The sequence below is a fragment of the Gadus chalcogrammus genome, chromosome 10, assembly GCF_026213295.1.
Source record: "Gadus chalcogrammus isolate NIFS_2021 chromosome 10, NIFS_Gcha_1.0, whole genome shotgun sequence".
NCBI lineage: Eukaryota > Metazoa > Chordata > Actinopteri > Gadiformes > Gadidae > Gadus > Gadus chalcogrammus.
Window position 1 is genome coordinate 8,008,036 of NC_079421.1, and position 17,912 is coordinate 8,025,947.

The following is a 17,912-nucleotide window of genomic DNA, read 5'->3' on the forward strand; positions in this document are numbered from 1 at the left end:
CTTGCGCGCCCTTGCGCACCCCTTGCGCGACTTCTCACGTCTTGCGTGCGTCGGGCGATTTTTCTAGAATTGCGTAATTTTTTACGTAGCTTTTACGCGAGCCGCGCAGCCTGCAAGGCTGTGATTGGTCTGCTCGTCTGGTTACTACTTCCTGTCTGGAGTATCACATTTCCTGTTTTCATACCGCCACCTACCACCCGATCTGGCACATAATTATGCGAACCCTTTATGCGAACCCTTCCACAGGGGCAAAGTGCTATTTTGATGCGCGACATCAAACAGCTGATGCGGGATTGTGAGCCATTTTAATGATCTTGTCACCCGATATTCGTCCTATTAGGCCTACTGGCCTTATTTGTTTTAGTGTTAGCCTATTTGAATTAATTACGTAATGTTTTGTGTTCACGTTCTATGTGAAACATAAGTGTTCATGTTCTGTGTGAAACATAAGTTCAGTAGCCTCTTTGAGTGAATGAAATTTGAAAGCGTCATCTGTCAAGGCAGTAGCTGTTGTATAAACATTTTATATGGATATGAATTAATGAGTTTGACGTAAACCAAATTAGGTAACTTGTGTAACATGATAACTAATGAATCAAAAGTCATGCTTCCAAGTGACCAATGTATATATATTTATTGGTCAGTGCGCATACCCAATCGTAGCACATTGTACTGGTGGGGAAACAAGCATCTGACAAAAAATAATCTGCCAGCTGCTCCCTGACAAGGGCCGGTTTTGGTGAGAGTCGGGAAGATATCGGATGACTCGCGAAAGGAGATCATCAAACTTTGGCACATAAACAAACCAACGACTCCCACAGACAAAGACGTCATTCTCGAGGTCGTCTTCAACGAAAAACTTTACTCCACATATTACTCCACCTACTGTTCTGGCGGTAAATTGCTTGGCAACACGCGCAAAACGCGCAACCTAAAAGGGAGCATGAATTGCTTTGAGTAAATTTTGCGCAACAACGTAACACCAACGCTGAAGCATGCAGCCGCCTTTACTTGATGTTGTTTTGATTGAATATCGGTAGGTTGTAGTGGGTGAACGTGAATGAACGTGTGTGTGTGTGTTTTGCGAGCGAATGTAATTTTAAAGTAACAAACAAACAAACTCAAAGCCTATGCATGCATCCAAAACTTTGGATGCATGCAAAACCAAATAAACAAATCAAAAACAGAGTCGTTATTCGCTTCAAATACTTTTTCTTTTCAAAACTTGGGAATTAATACAGCGCGGTACAGAGCGGTTGAAAACTATGTTGGCGTCTCCTGTGGCTGCCTTGCGCACATGAGTTATACTACTTAATATGACTTTGGCAGTAATGTTGCGCAATGAAGCGTGCCTGCCTGCTTTCAGCGAGTAATTAATATTATTTGTAATTATTTTTTAAAAAGATATTTATCAGTCACAGCACTCACAGCAGCCTCTTCGGGTAAGTCGAGTAATTTAATGCCAACCGTAAATCTTGCATATCAAGTAGGCTAGCAAACACCGTTGCCATTCAACTCAGTGTCCGCTGACTTTCTGCTTAATGTGAAAGTCATAACAAGTCGTGCATGTATGCAAGTGTGTGCGGTTTCGTTTTTTAAGTACCTGTTCGAGAACCGTTTTAGCACCGGAACCGTTTGAAAAGTACAGAGTAGGCACCGGTATCGGAAAAAACCCAAACGATACCCAACCCTAGTTACGAGTAGCGTATGTGTGTGCGCGAGAATCGCAGTGTGCGTGTGTGAGTGACGTCAGCGAGTGAGTGGACGAGCGAGGAGAGAGAGCGGTAGCGTGTGTGTCTAGTGAAGAAACTAACGAGTCCGGTAGATTAATTACTCATCCTGTCAATCGGTGGCCGCTTCATTCCGACATATAAGCAGACCAACTGACGGTCAAATCACACAAAACAAGAGAAAGGGATCACACAGGCTATTTTTTTCGCGCTTGGCCCACTCAATATGAACGACATAAATGTCGTTCATATCGCATGTGAGGAATTCGACAGCTGTGGAGAAATGCAATCCTCCGTAGCCACGGAGAGCTGTAATCACAGAGAGGGCATCTCGTCGCAGACTTGCGGCATCGAAAGGAGGAGCGATGTCAGCAGACTATTATTTAGACATATTATTAGCACATTTCAATCTGACATTTTGACCGGAGATTTAGAAAGGCCGTATCGCGCTTCTGCCTTCTCACACTGCGAGACTGGTTCGTGGCTTTGAGTGTCGCGATTTCGGTTTCGATACGCGTATCGTTACAGCCCTAGTGAATACACACATCTCCCCTCACCATGGCACCATTCCTCAAAAGCATCAAGCAGTTCTTCATCAACCCAGACCTCAATCAAAGCCCGAGCAAAGGCAGAAGCAGGTCGCTCAAAGTTTGCCTACGTTCAGAAGGAAATATAACTAAAAGTAGAGAAGGCCCGCCTCAAACTAGAAAAGGTCAGACTAGACGCCACCCTAGAGGCTCTACAAACAGAAAAGGAAATGGACGCTGCACTGATAGAAGCAGAAATACTGGAGTCAGGTTTGATAGACTCAGACCATCAGTCACACCGCAGTAGAGCTTCTAACTCTCTCTCACCCCAGACACGACTCCAGCGTACAGAATACTATGTACAGGACCAATCCAGCCTGAATTCTAACTCACACAATTGCTACAAGTGACATAAAGCATCCCGTTGCGCCCATACACACCCCTGCCTATGAAAACAGAGGCGCCCTGGCAGAACAATAGAGGGATGAACGGGAGAGGCAGACAGCCACCCCTCAACGATCCTCATGGAAACCAGGGCAGAACGGTCAAACAAAGCAACCCTGACACCTCCACCGCCAACGACCTCGCCAGGTATCTCGCACGGGGTCAGTTGGTGACCTCAGGGCTAACCAATTTCGACGACAAGCCAGAGAATTTCTGGGCATGGAAGTCCACCTTTTACGGAGCTATCACAGGCCTGGGCCTGTCAGCCGGAGAAGAGCTTGAGCTCCTCATCAAATGGCTTGGCAAGGAGTCCTCAGAACAGGCAAGAAGGCTCAAAGCAGCCAGCATCAGGCACCCCCAGGTCGGATTGATGATGGTTTGGCAGAGGCTGGAAGAGTATTATGGCTCACCAGAGGCAATTGAAAGGGCTCTGTTTGATAAACTGGAGGACTTTCCGAAGGTGACAAACACCCTCACAAGCTCCGCGACCTGGGTGACCTGCTCCTAGAACTAGAAACTGCGAAGATGGACGGCTACTTACCTGGCCTGTCTTACCTAGACACTTCCAGAGGAGGGGCTCCCATCGTCGACCAGGATAAATGGGCTTCATTTGGGTCCAAATACAAGGAAAAAAACAATGTGGCTATCCCCCCCTTTGCTGTGTTTGCTGACTTCATCCGCAGGGAAGCCAGAGTTAAAACAGATCCCAGCTTCAACTTCCCACCTTCCCATGCAGCAGCCGAAAAGAAAGAGGTCTGACAGACAGATGAAGACAGCCATATCAGTGCACAAGACACACGTGTCCCCCACAGAGAGACCTGTGCCGTGTTCCGATATCCATACTTCCATGAGTACACTTAAAGAAAGAACACTATCCACACTCACTCAAGTGCGATAATTTTCAGATGTCAGCGTTGTTCCAAATCGAATTCTCCGTGGTTCACTAACCGGAAATTACGATCACGGCTGCCGCCGCGGCTCCTCCCCCGCAATAAACATCCCGCTTTGAATGGTGAACTCTTTACGCCTAGCAGCTATAAAAAGCTATAAAAGCTATAAAAACTACAAAATGACTCTATTAATGCAGGCTATGTGGAAAATGCGCCGACTTTGGCTCAGCCTGGCTCCGCCCTCTTCCGCTACGTAGCTAAGATTGCTGAGTACGAAAAGTGTACATCGATCCACACTTCGTGATTTGACCGTTTTGAGTACACCATCCGGGTCCTTTCAGTACACTTATTTTCGCCCCGATCTGAATCGGAACACCCTACATACTCAAACTTAGGCTAGTTAGTACGGATAATATGGATATTGGAACACGGCACTGGAAACATTGACCCTGGGAAGCACTGCCCCATCCATGACAAAGACCACCCACTGAGGAAATGTAGAGGCTTCAGGGAGAAGACCCTCGAAGAGCGCAAGCAGTTTCTAAAAGACTATCACATTTGTTTCCAGTGCTGCTCCTCAACAACCCACTTAGCAAGGGTCTGCGTCACAGAAGTGGACTGCAAGGAATGTGCAAGCAACCGTCACACCTCAGCACTCCACCCAGGACTAGCTCCCTGGAAGTCCAAGTCGTTCCCCCCTGTTTCAGAGAACGGGGAGGGAGGAGAACAAGCGGACAATCAGGAAGTCACCTCCTAGTGCACGGAAGTATGCAGAGATGGAATGAGTCTCAGGGCATGTTCCAAGATTTGCCTCGTCAGCGTCTTTCCTGAAGGACAAAGGGAGGATTCAAGAAGGATGTACGCTATCTTGGACGAGCAAAGCAACCGTTCCTTGGTGACTTCAGAGTTCTTCAACATCTTTAACGTGGCGTGTAGTCCATCGCCATACACACTCAGGACATGTTCAGTTTCCCTTTTCCCACACTCCTCGAATGCAACCAAATCCCAAACAACCATTCGGAGATCCCAACCCCCAATTCTGCTCGACACCACGGACACCTGAGACGCATCGCAGACGAGATCCCATCTGTACTTTCTCCGGATGCTACGACAGCTGGAAGACGACAAGTCAATACTCCAGTCATTTAACAACTGCTTCATTCAATCACCTTCAGCATCCTGGCATGGTTTGGCTCCCTGAGTGAGGTGAAAAAATGTCCCCTAAACAGGATCATAAAGATGAGTGGGAAGATCATTGGACAGCCACAGACCAATCTCACAACCATAAATGAAAATCAGGCCATCAGGAAAAGTAGACGGATCATATCGGACCCCCCCCATAACCTCAACAACCAGTACCATCTGCTACCTTCAGGAAGGAGACTTTGTTCCCTGCCCCTCAGAACCAAACGACGCATGTCCACCTTTGTTTGAGCAACCATCAGGCTGTTGAATAAACAGTAAGTCCCCCAATCCCGCCCAACCAAACCCATCACTTCAGACTTCAACCTATTCACCTTCCACCAACTAACAATCTATTCTCCCTACCCATACTTCCACCCCTATCCACAGGGTGTTTTGGGCTTTTAAGAATTGAATTATTCTCTTGCATGATTATTACTAACTATTTATTGTTCAAGTATGTCTTGTTTGTATGTGCCTGACCACAAATGAAGTTCCCTCACGGGAAAAATAAAGTTCTTTGAATTTGAAGCTCACAGTATATGTGTGACAATAACCAAATGTTGCACCTCATGCTTAAAAATGTGCAGAATAAATTGCGGCAGGCTCCTCATTCAGCCCCCAACGGAATGGAGTATAGCCTCCATGGACTTTCCATCTCATGAAATGAATCCTGGGTAGGATTGTTGGTAGAATGTTAGTGTTTGAGCTCCAAACGTTCCACCACTGCACACACTGGGGATAGAGGTTAGCTGTAGCACTCCAGCTCGCGGTCCACACTCACTGCAGCTAGAGGTTAGCTGTAGCACTCCAGCTAGCGTTCCAAACTCACTGGGGCTAAAAGTTAGCTGTACAGCTCCAGATAGCGTTCCACACACGCTGGGGCAAGAGGTTGGTTAGTAGTAGGGGAGGTTAGTTAGTAGTAGGGGAGGTGTGCTTGGGTACACTTTTACCTGGACTTCCTTTTCTCTCTGACAGCTTTGTTTCCAAGGTTCCACATTTTGTTGTTCCATTAAGGGCCTGAAGGAACCTTTCTTTTCAAGTGTGTCAGTTTGGCATTCATCATACCTTTCAATTATGTTCTGGTATGGTTCATTCTCTGACTCTCCATCGGTCAAAGATATGAAAGTGTTTTTGGAGGATTTCACTTTATTCTCATACTTTGCTTGTGAATCATTTCCCTTTATATGATTGCTGCTGGGTCGTTCTTCCAAACCTTCTTCTAGTTGGAGCTCTGTTGCATGTCCTGTGCAGCCTTTAATCCAAGGTTCCACTGCGTTTGGGAGTTGCTCACATCGCTTCTTCAATGGTTCTGCCATCCTTCCATCTTTCTGTTGAGTCTCCATACCAATCTTTTTATGAGGGTCTGCGAATGGTCTGATAATCTTGGGGTCTTTCAAGCGGTCTGGCTTAGTCTGCTTCGGCTGAAAAACGACAGGAGAGATGTTCCCTCCCTCTTCGCATTCCCCCTCTTCCTCACTCTCATCTATGAAGAGCAGAGGAAGGTCGATGTCTGCCACGCTGTCTGACACTTCTTCATCGTTCAGCCAATCACAGAGCGGAGGAACGGCTGGCAGCTCTCTGCTCTGTGGTCGACTGATATGGATGAAGGATGCCAGCTCTTTGGAGAGCTCTTCCTCCTCTTGCTCCCTGGCGAGAGCCGTCTGGTGTTCCAGCTGCGACGCCAGGACCAGCTGACTGGGCTCTCCATGCGGGAGGCATGCGGGTGGGTCGGTGTCAGCCAGATCCAGGGAACGGTTAGAGGAGGTGGAGGGAAGGAGCTGATTAGGAACAGCTCTTAGCTGTGATAGGTTGACCACGCTGTCAGTCAGAGGGCTGGAGGAGCGTGTGTAGGCTGACAGGAGGAGGGGGGGCGGGGAGGGGCTCCCCTCTCTGGAGGAGGGGACGGACAGACAGACACTGGGGGAGGAAATGGGGATGAAGCCGTCCTCGGGGGCGGTGGGGGAGGAGAGCGACGGAGAGGTGAGCAGAGAAGACGAACAGAAAGGAGGGAGGGAGGGGGACATGGAGGGGGGGGCTGAGGAGAGGGGGAGGTAACGGGAGAACGGCGACAGCAAGGCGTCCAGCTCCTGCATCTCCAGCAGGAGGCCGCGAGGGTAAGGGGGCGGAGTCGGGCCTGGGGTGGAGACCCCGGGCTGGAGGGGGGCGGCGGGGGTGCAGGGGAGGTAGCGGGTGAAGGAGGCGGGGAGGGGTGGGGGGGTGGGGGGGCTGGACAGCGCTGAGGAGGAAGCACATCCTCCAGTGGGATGAGAGTGGAAGGGGGATAGGGGGGAGGAGATGGAGGCTGGGAGGTCAAAGGTCAGGGAGATCCAGTCCTGGGTGAGGGCCTGGAGGGCTGTCTGGGAGGGGGAGGAGGAGTGGGAGGAAGCAGCTCCATGCGGGGCGGCCCAGGGTTCAACATGAGGTCGCAAGGGTAAGGGCTTGAGCTGGGGAGGGGGGGGGGGGGGCAGGGAGAGATAATATAAGACAATAGCTCCACTTACTATTAACACTACCATATCACCACGCCGCACAGCACAACCATGACCTCATCATCAACAAATAAATGCACATTTAAAAAATAAGTGATAAATCGATGCATTGTTGTGCTCCGCATGCAGCGGGCTCCAGTCACATGACTGCGGCCCCTGGTCGGTCGAGAGATGAGCCCCCCCCTACATAACTGATGCATATGTCCGGTACATGGAGCTTTGAGCGCATTGCAATTGGTTCTTAGTGTTGATATATTCACTGATGAATTCACAGATTTATTTTACCCTAAATACATTTTATATCAATATTATTCCATGAAAACAAAAATAATATTTTAAAAGCTGAAGTAAAGCTTTGCCATATTTTGTTTTTTCCATTGTTTTAGAAATTACAATTGCCTCTTTTTATAATAATTTTAATATTGATTAAATGATTGCCGTTGTGGGATACTGGGAAAATTACAGTTGTGACAAGTTTATTATGGCAATATTCTATTCAGATGGGATTTTCACATTTCGACATTCATAAAGACTCTTTCTAAATCCTTCCAACTCTGCGTCTCTGTGACTAAAGGTTAGTTAGGGTTAACTAACCTAACCCTATGTATGGAGGACTTAACTCTATCAATTGACATCTGTCAGCCCAGTCGTTCTCCAACCTAAACCAAACAATAGCTGGTTTGTATTCGTCATCCAGAACGACACTTACCCATTTTAGAAACGCCTAGAAATCAAATGTTCGAAGAAACAGCAAAAAGTACGTCCTGGTTCTGTCTTGGACAATATAAAAATCGATTGATTTATTCTCTGTGGAAAATGCAACATTTTAAGATAGTTTCGGCATTAAAATTGTTTTGATACAATTTCTAACAATCTTCAGATCTTCAATACAATCCTCAATCTTCTTCTAGTTATCCTCAGAGATCCAATGTCCTCCCTGGGTCACTCTGAAGATCCTCTGTTACATCAAACAGCGCTGAGGACAGCAGCTCAGATGACGACTCAACGCAGAGAAGTTGATTCACACAACATGCCAGCTTGCATCCCTGAATCCACATGCAAGACTGGTTTCATATGAATCACCATGGCAACCATAGAAAACATTGCATTAACTAACATAATAAACATTATATACATTCAGTATCTGAATATAACGGAAATAAAATTCACATTTATCGCTAGAAATGTTTTCAGAAACAAATCTTAATGTTGAAACTCTCTTAATATTATACATTTCCCACCACAAGTTTTATTTAGGCATGACAGAACCTATAGACAAATTGCTGTTTCCTCTAACAGTTGATAGGGGTCTAGAACATTTGTTTGGTCGCTCGCTTTGGAAGACATAAACCAGTGAGTGAATGCTCTGTGAGGAGGTCTGTTCTGCTTGACTGCCTGCTTCTGTATGAGACACCTGTTGTTAGGACTGTTCCTGGCCGATTTCTGACCAATCAAGGCATCTATGCCTTGATTGGTCAGCGAAATCCAGCTCGACTGTCAATCACATGTGCACACAGCGGAGGGCATTATCATCTCCCCCAAACACAGGGCATTATCATCTACCCCAAACGCAGGGCATTATCATCTACCCCAGAGGGGCAGGGCATTATCATCTCCCCTAAACACAGGGCATTAATTCTCCCACAAACACACACAGGGCCTTATCATCTACTCCAAACTAGCAGGGCATTATCATCTCACCCAAGGGGCAGGGGGGGGAGGGAGAGAGGTAGGGGGGAGACATTTTCATCAAAATTGTCCTCTGCCTTCTATATTAACCTTATATCCTTACCTACAGCACTTATAAGCACACAATTTAACATCCAACTCACTCTAAAACATGTACAGCTAACACCAAGCCACACTAGTTAACATCCAACCCCACTCTAAAACATGTACAGCGCACACCAAGCCACACTAGTTAACATCCAACCCACTCTAAAACATGTACAGCGCACACCAAGCCAGACGGACGATCTTGACTACAGGGCATGCTGTGTACCTGTTCAGAGTCCGCTACGGGAGTCTGCCACCTAGGCTGGCCGTAGGGCGCAGAGACATAAGAGACGGGGAATATCCCCCTTCGCTGGCCGCCCGGGACACAGCCTTCATACCAGTTCTGATCCACCTTTCTCAGTATCACTACGCCTTCTCCCTGGACACATGCACCCCCCGCCCCACACACACAATATCAGCTCAGAGGACCAACACACAACATCAGCTCAGAGAACCAACACACAACATCAGCTCAGAGAACACACACAAGATCAGCTCAGAGAACAGACACACAACATCAGCTCAGAGAACCAACACACAACATCAGTGTCCTCAGAGAACTAACACACAATGGTTAAAGGTGACATATTATACCACCAGGTGTGTGTTTGATTATCCATTACAAGTCAGCCATCACACTCACACCTGGTGGTATAATATGTTTTACCTTTACCTGCTTCCAGAACCACATAACATTATATCAATATTTCAAGATGGCTAATCTTTATTTATTTTCAAGACTATATTTGCCTCTGCTATATTTAATAGTTTAAAAAGATGGGTGCTAACTGCCAGACAGCAGCGACAGAGAGAGAGCTGAGCATACGTATTAGTCGGCATTCTGACAACGTGTGGCCGCGTCATTAGGGCACCCTGTCTGGGCACCCTGTTCGGGCACCCTGTCTGGGCACCCTGTTAGGGCACCCTGTCCGGGCACCCTGTCCGGGCACCCTGTCCGGGCACCCTGTTAGGGCACCCTGTCTGGGCACCCTGTCTGGGCACCCTGTTAGGGCACCCTGTTTGCAGAGCTTAAAGGGGTGATTAATGGGTTAGGCGTCCCTTAGCTTTAGATATTATATGTTCTATGTTCTATGTTACATGTTCTATGTTATATGTTCTACAATGTATATACATGTTTTTGCATCTGACAAGCTAGAAACCTCTAAGTCCTCCCCAGGGGGAGTGTTCCCCCCACCAAGAATGCCCCTCAATAAGGGCGGGAAGCTCGTTTGCACTCAACTTTACTTCTGTAACAGTGTGACGTCAGACTGCAGTGGGCGGGGCTGAAGTGCTGAAGTCCCGCCTCCCGGCCAACCACAATGTTTACAACTTCTGTAACTTTTACCCCTTATTAACCTCACACTTCTGTTTGAGATTAATAAGGGGTATTTCTAACATACAGGCATGAAACCCTATTCTAGTAGTACCCCCAAATGCAACTAAACCCTAAAAAAGCATGATATGGGATCTTTAAAAGTGTGTGATACGCAACAACCTAGCTTTCTCGCGGAGACTCTAAAGGCGTCTCCCCGCGCTGACAGAGTTGGAGCCGTACCTTACGCAGGGACAGCTCTACTGGGGTGTCGGCTGTGAAGTTAAAGCGGACCACCGCCTCCCCCAGGACGGAGGAGCGGGACGGGGTGGAGGGTGGGGGGGGGCGACGGGGCTGGGAACAGATCTTCTGCATCAGGGAGCAAAGGAGAGAGAGACAGGTGTGGTGTGTGGGGGGTGGGACCCCTCATTAGACAAATACTGCAACGGACCAACTGTAGAGACGACTGACCTGGACATAGGAGACAGGGAATATCCCCACTGCTCTCCTGAGCTGGCCTTCATACCAGTTACTGTCCACCAGTCTGGTGATGGTCACCACATCGCCTTTCCTCAGGGACAGCTCCCTAAACACAACAAGACCATGGTTAAGGTGGACCACAGCCCAGTGAGTCAAACTGTTCATAAGAACTAGGAAACCTACAATGTTCTTCTGCTGAATTTCAATACTCTTGATATTCTTAATTTAATAAAATTATATTATATTCTATGCATTTAATATCTTGACCAAAAATTGTCACACAGAGTTTATCACATTGTTAACATTGATGGATGTGTGATGACCCCCCTGTGAGGGGAGTGACTGGGGTCCTCTGCCCAGTGGGCTGCAGATGGAACCAGTGTGGGGCTCAGCCAATGAACTCACTTTGAGGTGTGAGCATCAAAGTTGTAGAGAACCCTGGCGCACTGGAAAAGGAAACAATGACATTTGAATACACAACAAAAATATAAATAAAGTTAGCGTAGATTTAACTTTTAAGAAGCCACTTTTAGAAATGTCAAAAAGGAGATGGCAAAGTAAAGTACACTGTAATAAAACACAAAACACAACAAAATATGATACTTATGATCAATGTTTTTTTTATGATGATTTCCTTTTAATCTTTGTATAGTGATGTAACATAGTTTCCTGAATTCGTCAAAAGAGAATGGCTTGGCTTCCATTGTCTCACTGAATGTATCCTTGGTAACTTTGCTGCACGTAGTTTCTTATGATCATACTCTAAAGTTCTAAAACTTTGCTGGCCGACATGTCCTAAAAATATGTTTCCTTCATCAGACATGAACTTAGTTCTGTAAACGGACATGAAATGTCTATCCTCCTTACCTCAGCAACAGACTTTCTGTCAGGGATGGCTGAGTTTCTGAACGTAGTCTTTGGTGGCTCTGGGCATGAATAAGATGAGATTGTGATTAGAATAACATACTGCAGTTAAAGGTATGCGGCCAAATTACATATTTTTAATAATAAATATTTGATAACTCTATAATGACAACATGGACAACAAAAGCCAGAGCAACATCACAACTTTACATTAACAACTGACAGCAACAAAACAATCACAAACCAACAGTTACGGCACGTGACTTTTCTATCACAGTGATGCAGCAGAACATAGAGATGGAGAAGGTTTGGATCTATTAGATCAGGTTCTATGGTAGATGGAGGCGCAGGTGATTGTTGGACATCTATACCTTCTCACATGCATGGTAGGTTGCAAGCCAAACAGATATGATGGGAATTGCCTGATAAATATATTTGATTTGTTTTACACTGTTTTCTTACAGTTTTTCTTTCCCCAATCAAACCTTAAACAGACTAAACCTGCCCCCTAGTTATTCTTATCAGATATCAGATTGGCCTGCAATCATCAGGAGTGGTATGAAGGGTCGGTGGGGGGGGGGGGTGAACCTTGGCAGATCCCAGGCTCCTCTCTTCTGTCCTGCCGGTCGTAGCTAGCTACAGTGTGATCATTGGAGAAGCTGTTGGTACACCGTACGCCAACGTCCAGCTCCCATTGGTTAGTTCCTGCTCTCCTGGTCCTCTCCGCCCCCGCCTTGGGGCCCCTCCCGCTGCCAGAGTGTGCCGTGCGCTGATGTTCCACCGCCCAGAGGGACGAGCCCCGCTCAGGGGCCAGTGGCGTCCCTCTGCTGTCTCCTTCTCCCTCCTCCTCCTCTCCCTCCTCCTGCTCACGCTCCTCCCCCTCCTCCCCCTCCTCTCTCAGGTACTCCCAGATCCCGCTGAGGGCGCGCTCCAGGGCCAGGAACACGGAGCTGGTGGAGCGGGGGGCTCTGCAGGGGTCCGGGTGGACGGGGGGGGCTCTGCAGGGATCTAGAGGTTGACTAGAGTCTGCAACGGCAAAGTAACCAGGGGTTGGGTGAGGGCTATCTAACACCTTAGAACAAGGAGTGGACCGCCTACCACATTCTCTGTGTGTTGGAAGGGGGCCAAGGGGACTGCGGGACCTGTTAATGGGCTCCCTGGTTGGGACAGCAGGTTTCTGAGAGGATGAAGTGTATCTCCTGTGCTCTGTGGGGGCGGTGGATCCATCAGATTTGCACTGGAGCCCTGCAAAGAACTGTCTTGCTTGCTGTGTACTTACAGGGTTACCAGTAAGCCTGCAGGGGTCAGGGACTGAGGAGTTTGGCATCACGCAGGGACTCACAGCTCTTGGAATTGGCGATTTGCTCAAGGCTGGAGCTCCCTGGCTCAGATAAGGAGTGGGACTGAGGAGGCTTGCGGGCTGGTAATGATGACCGATGCCTCCACAGAGGTTAGGACTCTGAGGGACAGGCGGGGAAGGCCTGCATGGCAAAGGGTTCTTGTGGTCGTTAGAAGGAGAGAAACGGGGCGGATGGGAGGAATAAGATATTCTTTCCTTCTCACTTTTGCTGTACACAGAAGAGCCATTGTACACTAACCAGTCCAATGCCAGGCTGCCTTCCTCAACCTTGCATTCCCGTGAAGGGGTTTGATGCAGGCTGCCGTACTGCTCTCTTACCTCGCTACATTGGCTGTGGAGATGTTTGCGATGGTGCATGTAGTTGACGTGGCCTGCATGTGTCCCATCTTGCATTCTTGAGTTTATATAGAGTACGGGTGGGGAATCTGTGCACGTCTCATTGCAATGTCTGCTATCTCCATGTACATTATGTGAAGTACCATGCCTGCTCTTGCCTATGTGTTCCTGTTCGAAGCATAGAAGAGTGTTGTGGTTGAACTGTTGGACCACGGAGCAGTTCCGAGGGCCGTTGTTGGTATGTGAGGGTTCCTTCTTATCCAGGAAGTGTAACACTGCTGGCTTATGGATAACGGTGGACCGGCCTTCAGGTGCACGCCGGCTCTCTAGGGCTCGGACCCCCGGCCTCTCCAGGCGCAAGGCAGGGCCGTGTTTGGGAGGTTTATAGTTTGGCATGTAGCCTTGACCGTGTCCAGCCTCCTCCCCTACTCTGTCCCTCGCACATCTCTCTCCTCCTCCCCGACATCCCAGGTTTGGCATGGACTGAGATTTGTTTATCAGGCGTTGAAACTGAGAGATGCGGTTCTGCACGGTGGGCGCCCTCGGGGCTCCACCATGTTCTGTCCCCTGCTCTCCAGCGTGGAGCGGAACCATTCGGGGTTCAGCCTTGTTCAGCTGGTCATTGACCATCTCTTCTTTGTAAGCCAATATGCGAGCCTGTATATCACACACAGCCTTGGGCAAATGCCCTGACATCACCTCCTTTCTGTTAATATTGTGCATAGAGCGGTACAGATTAAGAAAGCCAGCTGAAGTGTGGGTACTCTGTCGCTGGCCCTCTCTGTGCTTCGATCCCTGTGTGAAAGAGCCGACACTTTTGGAGCGAGGGGGGGGGACAACATGCGCTGCTCCTGGCTCCTTGCTTCTCCTGATCCTCTGGGTCTGTCGTTCTCCCCTCTCCTCCTCTTCTTCCCCCTTATCCTCTTCTACATCAGTCCTAACCAGCTCTCCTCCCACCTGCGGTCCCTCCTCTCTTCGTCCCTCTGTGGCCTCTATCCAATAGACACGTTCAGAGGTGGGGCATCCCTCTTCCTCTCCTCCTCTCTTGTCCACCTCCTCTACAGGTCGAACCTCGTCCTTTGCCTGGCAGCTCACCCTCCCGTTCATCTCCTCGGGCCAAGTGGTGCTTTTGGTCAAAAGTTTGGATGTTTTGGTCATCTCTTTTTCTTCCATGTTTCCCAACTCTGCTATCACCCTTTGATTGTTCATATCTCTCTCCTTCTTCCCATCTCCTTCCTCCTCCCATCCCTCTGCTATACACGTGCTGCTGACAGAGCTCAGTGCTGTGGTGGCCTTGCCGTCTGTGTTGTGAGCTTCTTTGTGGCGGAGCAGAGGCAGCAGTGGTTCTGTGTCAGTGTGCTGCAGGTCATGAGCTCTGTGTTGCATGCTTAAGACTGTGCGACAGTCGTCAAAATGGACGCCCCCACCTGAGGACGAGCCGTACGGCCGCGTTAAGGAAGAGAGACGAAACAGGACATTGTAATATGCAGATAGCACAACAGACAGACAGAAGGGTGTCAATACGGTTAACCGATGATAACATGAAAAGGTCCAGGGTGCAGAATATTGCAGCAACTAGCTGCAATATTAAGGTTGCTGATTGCACCCAACTGAACACCTACAGCCTACAAACTAATCTGTTTACCCGTTGAGCACGTTGTAGGACCTGGCTGAGGTAACAGCCTGTTAACGTTCCTCATCACACAGTCCGCTTATTGTGTCCGTAGTGCTAAACTATATTCATAGACCTTTATTTATCGCTATCATCTCCAGACCAGTCGGCGCCGTAGGCCAATATTTACTGGCCGTGCGTTAGCTGAACACAGGATGCTTTGATATCATGATTAGTACAGCTGTATCGCAAATGTTATTTTTCGATAGCAACATTCTCCAATATTTTAGTGAGGGGGGAACATTAGCTCATCCTGATAAAAGGCATTCATTCATTCATACGCTCATCCTCACTGGCTGTCTGAGTAATGCTGAGACACGGTTCAGCTCAGTGGCGTAAATATCGACGGTGCACTGCACCGAGGCCCAGACGACGTCAGGGGCCCATGGAGGCCCCCCCCACCCCCGCTCGGAAGTCCTGTCCAGGGGCACAAAATAAATATTTGCACCGGGGCATATCACCATGATGTTACGCCACTAGCTCTAGTTCTAGGACACACACATATACACATACATATCTATATATATTAGTGCTGTCAAGCGATTAAAATATTTAATCGCGATTAATCGCATTAATGTCATAGTTAACTCACGATTTTTTTTTATGCTAAATATCCCTTGATTTCTTTGTCCCATTAATTTTTATTTTTACTTATCAACATGGAGAAGTGCATCGGCTTGCCTTGTGCAAATGTTTTTTTATTGATAACAACATTGGCATATACTGATCAAAACAGGACGATACAAAAAAAATGCCTATAGTGCAATTAAACGATGAACATACAAACATACTGCCTTGAACATAGCAGTCAGGCTACTGCTTCTAACCCTAACCCTAACCCCAAAAAAAATGAATTAATTAATTAATTGCGTTAATCGTGCGCTAAAAAAAATTAACGCCGTTAAAATTGGTTTGCGTTAACGCCTTTAATAACGCGTTTAACTGACAGCACTAATATTAATATTATGAATATTAATTCATATTAATTTTTTTCTATTCTAAATATCCCTTGATTTCGTGCTGCTAGCCTTTTAGTGAGATGAGAGAGTGTTGAGAAGGACAGTAATAAAAAATATTAGGTAAGATGGATATAAGAAGAGAGACCCGCAGTGAATTCAACCCGGTCCACTTGACACCGGCTAGGTGAATGACAGTGGTAGGCCTACCGTAAAACTTCAATAGCCCAGACTTATATTTGTTTCAATCAATGAACTTTCGAACAAAACTCTTGCTCAGCAAAGATGGGAAATACTATAACATTTATTATTTAAACCAGTATGGATATTCCTACCGTACGTAGGCCTATGCACATTACCAGGCTATCGATTAACGCCCACACACACACACACACACACACACACACACACACACACACACACACACACACACACACACACACACACACACACACACACACACACACACACACACACACACACACACACACACACAAACAAGGTGGCGGAGTGGTAATCGGGAGAGTCGGGAGAATTCCCGGTGGGCCGTTAACGTTTCGGGGCTGTCGGGCTGATTACTGCGGGATAACAATATTGCGCTTATAAAAGTTCCTTGCAGCGCAGTCCAGCAGCCTGAGCTGTGAACTCTTGTGCAGGCTCGAACAGAGTGACACACAAACACACACACACCTTTAAGGACTTTTTCACCCGCTCCGTATCCTTGCTTGCCCCAACGAGTTTGTGCGGCGTGCTTGTTGTTTTGTTTCCGGTGTAGCTAGATCCGGTATGGTGTTGTCGTTTTTCTAACGTGACTAGTTGTTGCTAGACAGCAGGTGAAAAAACGACAACTTTTGCCAAGCCAAAAACGCGTTAAACTGACAGCACTAATATATATATATATTAGTCAAGCGGTTAAAATATTTAATCGCGATTAATCGCATTAATGTCATAGTTAACTCGCGATTAATCGCGAGTTAATATCCCTTTGTCCCATAATTTTTTTCTCATTTTAATGCTCTTATCAACATGGAGGAGTGCATCGGCTTGCCTTGTGCAAATGTTTTTTTATTGATAACAACATTGGCATATACTGATCAAAACAGGACGATACAAAAAAAGACCTATAGTGCAATTAAACGATGAACATACAAAGATACTGCCTTGAACATAGCAATCAAGCTGTACTATACTGCTTCTTTGTTTTGAGCCAAAGAAAAAAAAGAATATATCTATATATATTTTTTTTTAAATAAAGAATTGCGTTAATCGCGCGATAAAAAAATTAACGCCGTTAAAATCGGTTTGTGTTAACGCCGTTAATAACGTGTTTAACTGACGGCACTAATATATATATATACACAGTTTTGGCAATGTTCAATTAAAAAAGTAATTAGTTATATTTACTCACTACTTGTTCCAAAAAGTAACTGAATTATTAATTAAATAACTCTATAATAAATGTAACTAGTTACTCTTGAGAGGGGCAGCAGAGAGAGGGGTCATGTTTCCCGGAGCTCCACTAGGCATTGGAAAAAAATACTTAATTCAGTGTTCAGATCTACTTTATTTTATTTTATTCCATGATCATAATACTGAACAATATATAGTTTGTTTCCGTAGTCCTCAATCGCTCGATTCAACGATACATTTTGGCACTTTTTATGACTCCCGGATCAGACCACAGCAAAAGCCTTGGACTTTCCTATCGCCAACATGCCTCTGTACTCCGATTTATTTGAAACGAGACTAGCAGCATTAGAAAAATGCAAAGGACTCCTCCAGGATACAGTGCTGATGGTTGAGTTTGCTGATCTAACTCAGACAAATATACAACAAGATGATCAAAGCTACACTGTATCCTTCGCGAAGCTGGACATGAGAGAGACAGTTC

At 46.9% G+C, this 17,912-nt stretch overlaps 1 protein-coding gene across 1 annotated transcript in view; it reads right to left on the bottom strand.

Annotated features, from left to right (window-relative positions):
• Positions 1-4,233: 4,233 nt before the first annotated feature.
• LOC130390966 (vinexin-like) overlaps positions 4,234-17,912 on the bottom strand; it is a 57,909-nt gene continuing 44,230 nt past the window's right edge. Inside the window, exons 14-21 of the mRNA XM_056601147.1 lie at positions 11,701-11,759; positions 11,239-11,279; positions 10,825-10,939; positions 10,597-10,722; positions 9,268-9,303; positions 6,833-7,220; positions 6,254-6,628; positions 4,234-4,289 (exon numbers count right to left, since the gene is read on the bottom strand). Coding sequence (XP_056457122.1) covers positions 4,234-4,289; positions 6,254-6,628; positions 6,833-7,220; positions 9,268-9,303; positions 10,597-10,722; positions 10,825-10,939; positions 11,239-11,279; positions 11,701-11,759 — 1,196 coding nt within the window. The remainder of the gene's footprint in view (positions 4,290-6,253; positions 6,629-6,832; positions 7,221-9,267; positions 9,304-10,596; positions 10,723-10,824; positions 10,940-11,238; positions 11,280-11,700; positions 11,760-17,912) is intronic.